The following is a 9,779-nucleotide window of genomic DNA, read 5'->3' on the forward strand; positions in this document are numbered from 1 at the left end:
TTGGAGACGCCAAACTTTTAAATTTTGTGTGCATTCTCATTAATGAAGGTGTGGACTGATTAATTTGGTACTTGCAAACCAGATAAAACTCTTTCACGGGCTTATTGTAATTATTACAATTACAAGTCCCATCTCTTCCTTAGGAAGACTATCCATAACAAGTGAAGCTGCCAGTCTGGAAGAGGAGCTTCTACCATATTGGCATGCCTTGCTTTTGGGTGCAGGCTGCTGCTGCTTGTAACAGCTACTAGGCAGGCAAATCCATGCCCCATTCTCATGCATGATTACTACCTGGAACAGACCCGTGTGAGACAAACTGCCTATATGAATCTGTTTCCCATGAGAGCCCAGTGCTTTCAACAATGCTTTAGTTGAGATTCCTGCATTGCGAGGCATTGGACTAAATGACCCTCTCTTCCAATTCTATGATTCTAGCGCAGCTCCTCGTGCAGATACAGTGGTGCCTCGCAAGACGAAAAGAATCCGTTCTGTGATTCTCTTCGTCTAGCGGTTTTTTCGTCTTGCGTAGCAAGCCCATTGACGGATTAGCGCTATTAGCGGCTTATTGGATCAGCTGATAAGCGGCTTAGAAAAGGGGGGGAGGGGAAAAACCCGCAGGAACTCGCAAGACATTTTCGTCTTGCAAAGCAAGCCCATAGGAGATTCGTTTTGCGAAGCACCTCCAAAACGGAAAACTCTTTCGTCTAGCGAGTTTTCCGTCTTGCGAGGCATTCGTCTTGCGGGGCACCACTGTACATGGTATTGTTTTAGGTGATATCTAATAATGCTAATTACATATATCAATTCTAGAGAGCTTTGATATGGAGTTTTTTCATCTCTTTACAAGGGGTAGCTTAAAACCAAAAAACACCACTCTCCTTCTGCCGGAAAAAGAAACCAAAAAGCAGCCAGTATTATTTAAAGTACTGTTCATAATTGGTGCATTTCATTTGTTACCCACATTCAGCCTGCAGTTAATTATAAAAGGTGAAAGAATACAATATTAATTTACAGTGCTTTGCTCATTCACACTGTACACTTCGCCTCAATAGTTGGGCTACAACTACATAAATGGTTTGTTCACCTTTCAGAGAGCTTTTGGATGTGATCTGAACCACTATGTCCCAGCTCCAATTCCAGAACTAGCCAAGCAGTTCAGATATATATTGAAAACCATAATTTAGATCAATATTGTCACTGTTAAGCCTTTCCCCATCCCCAGTCACCTGTACATGGAGGAAGAGCAGTGCAGAATGTGTCTGTCCATATTTTATTTTAATAAAAATAACAACAGCATGTATCACACTTGACAAATCCTTAAGACATTAATAATATTACAAAGCGTATAAAACGTAACTTTGCTTCCTGCAAAAGTGTTTTGAAAGGTATGTCGTAGTTTTAGAACTAGCACCATTCTACAATTAAAAAAGAAGACGCTTTGTACATTCCCGTTAGTGGGAGGACCGTGGCTTTGTGCTCCTTTTCCCTTTGGGGGAGGTCACTCACTTAATTTATGCTCTTGTGCTCTTTAGCCGCAGGGTATTAGCTCAGTTGCTTAGTGTGTGGTGCTGATTCGATCCCCGTAAGGTTCATATTCTTGCAGGTGGCTGGACTAGATGGCCCCTTCCAACTCTACAACTCTATGATCAACAAAATGTTTTTATAGACACAAATGAGACCTGAGATTCACTCTGAAGCACACTTATGACAGTTCTCTAGTTGAGGAGTCACTGCACAAAAAAGTAGATGGAGTAGCCATATGTTGTATACACAATTACAATCTACCATTATGCATATTGCAGCATATTTCTAGTACAGTTCTGCTTTCTTTTTTCTATAATACACGTTAGTGAGGACAGACTAATTTCAGGGTGATACTCAAGAGTAGGCCCATTAAAATATGTTCTGATACAGGGCAAAGAATGATATACACTTTTTTAGTGAATGTTTTTTGTATTCATAGCTTCTGTTACAATCCTTAGGGAAACATGACGCCCCATCTCCAGCACTGCTCATGGTGCTACCTAGCATCTGACTTTGGGATAACGGCTTTGAAAAAGATTTAGTTCAGTTCCTCCCATCGTAGAAGATTTTCTCTTTCTTAGAGAGATGATTATAAAACTACAGTTGGAGTGTAACTGAACAGGGCCGTGGTGCAGGAGTTTAACAGAAATGTACATTTTTGTTCTAAGCTCAAAATTCTTTACCACCTATCAAAAAATACGTCACAAGATTTGTGTCACTATTTTTTTTTAAGTCACTGAAACCAATTTTGAGGCATTTCACGTTTTATAAAAATGCCACAATCTTTCCCTTACTTTAGCCTACTTCACTCTTACAAAGACAGGAGTATTCATTTTCACTGTCCACACTTTTAAGTATACATGCACACATTTCAAACCACTTCTATTGTGCATACATTCTGACAGCAGTTTAGCTCCTACAAATTTTAAAAACAAACTACAGTTCATCATGTCCCTGTGGCTCTTGGTCTTTCAGTTTGAATTCATCAGCAGTTATCTTGCCATCTCCATTTCGGTCCTGATTGCTGAACATGTTTTTCACAATTGTTTCAGAATCAAAGCCAGGAGCTAACTTTCCTTTGCCAGCCTTGACTTGTTCGTGGATGTAGTCGCCGAACTACAATTTAAAAAACAAATACATTAGTGAAAAGTAAAATAATGTTTGCAGCCAGGTTATTTAATCTTAAAACTCCAGCGAATAGGATGTTGTGGTACCTTTGCATCTGTCCCCTCATATTCACATAAAGTGCTGAGGAAATACCAGTTAATACTTTATCTCTAGTGAGTACAGTGGTACCTTGGTTTATAAACTTAATCTGTTCCGGAAGCCCGTTCTTAAACCAAAGCGTTCTAGACTTAAACCAAGGCATGCTTTCCCATAGCAGCAGGGGACTCCATTTACAAATGGAACACACTCAACAGGAAGTGAAACATGTTCTGCTTCCAAGGCAAAGTTCACAAACCAAAACACCTACTTTCGGGTTTGCTGTGTTCTTAATCCAAGTTGTTCATAAACTAAGCTGTTCTTAAAGCAAGGTACCAATGTGTCTTTTGAGAGGTTCAGGTGTCAAATTAGTACTTAAATTCCAAGATGCATGCCTCTGCTTGAATTTCAAATAACCAAAAGGAATTGGGAAATTCCCATAAGCAGTGTTTGTATCCATTACTACTGTAACAGCTGCTGAGTCCTGAGATTTTTTGTTAGGGACCTATGTCACAGACATTCAGTTAAGCTGGGCTTCAATCAGATCCTCTTAACTGGAGTAGCTATTCTATGAGTAGGATTATGCATCTCCCTCCTGTGCTCAAGACCTAGAAGCACATTGGTCTCTTGTTTCTGTAGAAATAATTGCTTTAATTTTCCCTAAATGATGTCCCGTCAGAAGAGAAACATGATCTTAAATATACTGCTTGAAGACTGGGGCTCCACTCAGTGTTCTGTATGTTCACAGTAAGTCTGTGAACTTACTAGCTCCTATAGAATTTTTTTCCAATGCAGCTTTACTAGCCAAAACCTTACCTCTTCCAGAAGAACCTCTCCATTATTATCTTTGTCAATCTCTTCAAAGAGATTAGGAGAGACTTCCTCATGCCATACAAACATATAGCCCTCTGGTAAGCCAGACACCAAGTCGAACAGTTCAATGTCAAAAACCAATACGGCGCTACCAGGCACTTCTCCTTCTGTAACAGTAAATAACAAAAAATAAAGTAAGATTTCTGTTATGTAGGAGCATTTTGGAATTTGGCCCACCCCCAGCATTCACAAATTGTGCAGTTAATACAAATTGTTCACATTTCATCCACTGGCTTAGAAACATCAGCAAGCTAAAATATGAGAAAATAAAGCCTGCAGGATCCAAAAGAAATATAGCTAACGTATTCTTTATCTTAGAAGGTACACTATGCTTTGTGACTATTTGCACTTAAGGTAAGGTTGTTTGCTAATTCACAAGAATGTATAGCCTTTCCCCATTGCTTTATTAATTTGGGCTATTTTCATTCTGAGAGAAAACCATAAATATAATATAATATAATATAATATAATATAATATAATATAATATAATATAATATAATATGATGCACCTCTTTACCTTAGCTTTTAAAAATTGAAGTGTATAATTTTAGGACACATTTCTATAAATTTAAGTTTTAAACTTTTTAATATTGTGTTTTTAATTGTTGTAACCCGCCCTGGGACCTTGGTGGGAAGGGTGGGTAATAAATGGTGGGGGTAATAATAATAATAATAATATCATTATACAGCTATATTCTCAACATCTCATGTTGTGAATATACTTTTTAGACTAATATTTTTACTTAAATTGCATGGAGGATACACTACTTCAAAGCTGTTCATGAATCAATGAACACATCAGCATCACTATTAGCTTCACTTACCAACTCCAGCCTCTCCATAGCCAAGGTGGGGTGGGATAATAACTGTTCTTTTCTCTCCAACACACATATCTCTGAGACCCATATCCATTCCCAATACAACCTGTCCAGAACCCAGCACTATATTATAGGTTTTCCCAAGGCTAGACCTGAAAGAAGAAAATAGTAGTTCATAAGCTAGGATGTGCCAATGTAACATCAAAATTCCACCTCCTCTAGCCTTTTGACATTTACCATTTCCAATTTCTATGTGATGATCTGAATTCTTAATAGACCCTTTCTAAGAAATACATTATGGGATGCGGGTGGCACTGTGGTCTAAACCACTGAGTCTAGGGCTTGCTGATCAGAAGGTTGGCGGTTCGAATCCCCGCGATGGGGTGAGCTCCCGTTGCTTGGTCCCTGCTCCTGCCAACCTAGCAGTTCGAAAGCACGTCAAAGTGCAAGTAGATAAATAGGTACCACTTCGGCGGGAAGGTAAACGGCGTTTCCGTGCGCTGCTCTGGTTTGCCAGAAGCGGCTTAGTCATGCTGGCCACATGACCCGGAAACTGTATGCCGGCTCCTTCGGCCAGTAAAGCGAGATGAGTGCCGCAACCCCAGAGTCGTCTGTGAGTGGACTTAATTGTCAGGGGTCCCTTTACCTTTACCTTTAAGAAATACATTGCAAGTTGGACCATGCAGAAAATTTGATAAGTGACCCCAGAATCCAGAAATCCCTCAGTCTGATTAGCCCTTCCCTTCATCATTACTCTCTCACCAATTGTAACTTGATGAAAGCAAATTTATAGAAATAAGTGATTGGGTAGGCCCACATGCACAAAATATTCCCAGTTTCATGCTTGTTCTTTGCTGCTAAACTACATACTTACGTTGAGTCTAGCACAGTGCCATCTAGGAGTGAGGCATTGTAGTGATACTTCAGGTAATCGCCTTTCTTGCTCAGAACAGAGCAATTGCTAGGTTTGTAATGGGTGGTAATAGCCACAGAGTCAGATGGATTGTGGAAGTCTATCACATGAATATCAAAGACCAGCACAGCAGATCCCGGAATCTTTCCTAGAACAATAAATGATATGAAATATGAAAAGAAGCCACCCACCTTTCTGCTCTTACAGTAAAGAACTGATCTGATATACTAAAATTATGTTCTCCACAAATGAGACTTTGTCATCTCCAAACGTCATGAAAGGGGCTTCTCAGAGGTTGGCAAGTGTGATAATTTTCCACTAGCACAAATTCCATGCACTTTCAAGAGATGGTGAGACATGAGATAACTATCTATATTTTCAGTATTCCTAGTTAAAAGCTAAGAAGCAGAGACATCACCTTGCCGACAAAGGTCCGTATAGTAAAAGCTATGGTTTTCCCAGTAGTGATGTATGGAAGCGAGAGCTGGACCATAAAGAAGGCTGATTGCCGAAGAATTGATGCTTTTGAATTCTGGTGCTGGAGGAGACTCTTGAGAGTCCCATGACTGCAAGAAGATCAAACCTCTCCATTCTGAAGGAAATCAGCCCTGAGTGCTCACTGGAAGGACAGATCCTGAAGCTGAGGCTCCAATACTTTGGCCACCTCATGAGAAGAGAAGACTCCCTGGAAAAGACCCTGATGCTGGGAAAGATGGAGGGCACAAGGAGAAGGGGACGACAGAGGAGGAGATGGTTGGACAGTGTTCTCGAAGCCACCAGAATGAGTTTGGCCAAACTGCGGGAGGCAGTGGAAGACAGAAGTGCCTGGCGTGCTCTGGTCCATGGGGTCATGAAGAGTCGGACACGACTAAACAGCTAAACAACAACAACATCCTAAGCAAAAAAAGCAGTCTCAGCTGAGGCATGATCTTGCAGCGGAGTGTGAACAGGCTAGGTGAGGACCAAGTGGCCACATGGCAGGACTACTATACTGGTGCATTGGTGGAAAAAGCAGCCTGCCTGGGGAAGATGCTGTAACAGAAGGGGCCATGGTGCCAGTAGAAGATATGGTAAGCTGGAGAGCTTCATGAACCAGAGCCATGAAAGCCTTAATCCGCTTAGCTAAACTGCCTAGGTCAGCGGTTCTCAACCTGTGTGTCCCCAGATGCTGTTGGACTATAACTCCCATCATCCCTGAGCTCTGGCCTTGCTAGCTAGGGGGTGATGGAAGTTGTAGTTCAACAACATCTGGGGACCCACAGGTTGAGAAAGGCTGGCCTAGGCGAAAGGAGACAAACGGGGTCAGTTTGTTTGTATGTGGGCTTGATGTAAATTTTGAGCACCTGCCTGATGTTCAGGTTGTGCCATGCTGCTGCTGCACTGTGGGGTGGATTCGGGCAGAAAGAGGGGAGAATTCACTCACCTTGCTTATGGAAAGTGGAGTTGACACTGACCACAAATATGATTACAGTATATCAGTGACTACATTGGCATTGGGGTTTGCCCTGCAGCTAATGCCAAGGTTCCTTGGGGTTGTTTGACCACCCGAATAGGTGTTAGGCTGGTCTGAAGCCACTGAGCAAAAGCCCAAGCGGGTGGGAGTGGGGGAACGGCAGTAAACAGAAGAGCGGAAGGAGAAAAAGAAGGGGAAACGCCTCTTTCTTTGTAAACAAGGAGCCAACAAGGAAACTGGAGAGCTAAGAAGTTCTGCAAAGCAAAGGCAAGCACAAATTGAAGCTTTGCCAGGAGAGAGGGCTACAGCAGCTTCCATTGATTCCTATCTTCTAACCAGGAAGGTGGCAGGCGTTTGAATAAACATTCACAATTTTATTCAAGTAAAATATGAAGAAAGACAATGCAATAACACTTAAAATTATTTAACATGCAGAAGATAACAAACAATATAACACGCCAGAAGGGGAAGATGAGGAAAGTCAACGGGAGGGAGGGAATTGTAAAATACAAACTGGATAACGGCCTTGGTCCAGTATATGTGAAGGAGCGTCTCCACCCCCATTGTTCTACCCAGACACTGAGGTCCAGCACTGAGGGCCTTCTGGCGGTTCCCTCACTGCGAGAAGCCGAGTTACAGGGAACCAGGCAGAGGGCCTTCTCGGTAGTGGCGCCCTCCCTGTGGAACGCCCTCCCACCAGATGTCAAAGAGAACAACAACTACCAGACTTTTAGAAGACATCTGAAGGCAGCCCTGTTCAGGGAAGCTTTTAATGTTTGATGTATTACAGTATTTTAATATTTCTTTGGAAGCCGCCCAGAGTGGCTGGGGAAGCCCAGCCAGATGGGCGGGCTATAAATAAATTATATATATATATATATATATATATAGAGAGAGAGAGAGAGAGAGGGAGAGAGGGAGAGATGGAAGATGGAAGGCCAACAAACTTATTCCATGCAGTGCACTGGGCCTTAAATCTTTTAAATGCTGAAGTAAAAGAATGACTGGAGGGCACTGCTGCTGAATTAAAAACAGTACTCACCTCTTCCCTCTTCGCCATACCCCAAGTGAGGTGGGATGGTAATTCTCCTCTTCTCTCCAATGCATACACCAAGCAAGCCTTCATCCATCCCAGCAATCACATAACCTTTCCCAATGTAGGTATCATATGTTCGGTTCCGTGAATAACTACAGGCAAAAAGGAAAAACCTTTGCTTAACTAAGACTATTATCAGTATGCCCATAGCTTACTGGCTTGACAGCAAAAACATCAGAAAGAAGTATCAACAAGGTGTAGTGGAACTGATGAAGTCATGTCTTATAATAGCACCAAACCTAAGTGTGACTAGAAGAAGTGAGGAAATTAAGCTAGCAAAACAAATACATAAATGTGTATAATATGGTAAAACTTCAACTGTGAATAAAAAAGCAAGCCAAATATGTGCCGTATTTTTTGCTCTATCAGACTCACTTTTTCCCTCCCAAAAAGTAAGGGGAAATGTGTGTGCGTCTTATGGGGCGAATGCAGGCTGCGCAGCTATCCCAGAAGCCAGAACAGCAAGAGGGATTTCTGCTTTCACTGCGCAGCGATCCCTCTTGCTGTTCTGGCTTCTGGGATTCAGAATATTTTTTTCTTGTTTTCCTCCTCCAAAAACTAGGTGAGTCTTGTGGTCTGGTGTGTCTTATAGAGCGAAAAATACGGTGACAGGATTACAGATATATTAGGTGAAGTAACCTTAAACAATACTGAGCAGACCAAGCGCATAGACAAGAAAACTATTTTAATATACTGTATAGCAGCAAAATGAGAAGTCACGTGAGATGAACAAAACTAGAAAAGCTATCCACTTTGTGGTATGAAAAACACAAAATAAAAAAACTGAGCCCGAATAGCATATTAATGTCATCCAATCATGAGACACTACTCTCATGACATAAGGTTGTGTCTTGTCATCCCTTGGTTTTTATTCCAAAAATTCCTAAATGGGTCCCATTCAGATTCAAACTTCTTAAACCCTTGTTTTCCCTGTCTAACTGACATAATCCATATGATCTTACTCAAAGTAGCCATGCTTTTATGAAGGGGATTTTTTTCTCTTTCATTGTCTTGCACAGACAATTCTAGTGGCTAGTACCGTTTGAAACAGTAATTTATCTTTTCTGTTTGATAGATGTTGTGTTTGAAAGATGATGATCTTTCAAGTATGTCAACAAAAATAGCACTGTGCACCTAGGTCCAGCATGCATCTGAATTTGGCTGCAAGGATGTTTTGGACAAATCATGCCCACCTGTCAGTCACTTGATGTCATATAACATCAAGCATAGAGATCCGTTATTTCCAGTCTAAGCACTAAGTGCTAAGATGGGATGTAATGACTAATTTTTTCTATTCTTTTAGGTTTATTGAAACAGATGCTCTTTGTTAAATCATGTGCCCCTGGAAGTAAATGTCCAAAAGCAATTATCCACAACAGAAAGAGGCAAAGGATTTAATGTTTTGATTGGTGATATTATTCTTATTGCACATTGACATGTTTTGATAAAACATGCTATAAACATAAATAATTGGTTTTCACCGTACAAGTTATTATAAACTAGTTTTAGTACAGATCCACTTTTGCTTCCCATTTATTATCATGGAAAGTGGAAAACCCACTAAACATTTATACACTAAAGTTACTCAAGAGGAGAAATAGGAAGTATTTTTAAATTTTCCCAAATGTGTTTACTTTGTGTGCTGGGGTCCTATTAGCTGTGCTTTTCTGTCTGTTTGTTGAATGTAGTAATCTACGCCATCATCTTCTGTGCATTTATTACTTAAATCTCTTGTTTCAAACAGAGAAAAATGAGAATTCCGGATGACCCACATCCGTTGGAACCATTGCGCTACTTTTTAAAACTTTTTCTTAGTCTTATTTATTGATTGATTATTGAAGACATTTACCAAGCTACTTAGAATACCTTTCAAAAATGCTCAGCAGAATAGAGCTATA

The 9,779-nt window shown here is 40.8% G+C and overlaps 1 protein-coding gene across 1 annotated transcript; it reads right to left on the reverse strand.

Annotated features, from left to right (window-relative positions):
* Nucleotides 1–1,256: 1,256 nt before the first annotated feature.
* FKBP9 (FKBP prolyl isomerase 9) lies at nt 1,257–8,044 on the reverse strand. Its single transcript, XM_082242400.1, has 5 exons — nt 7,828–8,044; nt 5,294–5,480; nt 4,426–4,571; nt 3,544–3,707; nt 1,257–2,640 (listed from the first exon to the last, which is right to left on the reverse strand). The coding sequence occupies exons 1-5, from the start codon at nt 8,027–8,029 to the stop codon at nt 2,461–2,463; spliced, it is 879 nt and encodes a 292-aa protein (XP_082098526.1). The 5' UTR covers nt 8,030–8,044; the 3' UTR covers nt 1,257–2,460.
* Nucleotides 8,045–9,779: the final 1,735 nt, after the last annotated feature.

The sequence above is a fragment of the Podarcis vaucheri genome, assembly GCF_965113315.1.
Source record: "Podarcis vaucheri genome assembly, contig: HAP1_SCAFFOLD_248, whole genome shotgun sequence".
Lineage (NCBI taxonomy): Eukaryota > Metazoa > Chordata > Lepidosauria > Squamata > Lacertidae > Podarcis > Podarcis vaucheri.

Coding starts and splice junctions, on each gene's coding strand:
- FKBP9 (XM_082242400.1), bottom strand. CDS start 8,029: ATGGGCATACTGATAATAGTCTTAGTTAAGCAAAGGTTTTTCCTTTTT. Junction 4,572..5,293: donor GGCACTGTGCTAGACTCAAC/GTAAGTATGTAG, acceptor TTCTTCTTTCAG/GTCTAGCCTTGGGAAAACCT. Junction 2,641..3,543: donor GAGAGGTTCTTCTGGAAGAG/GTAAGGTTTTGG, acceptor TTTAAATTGTAG/TTCGGCGACTACATCCACGA.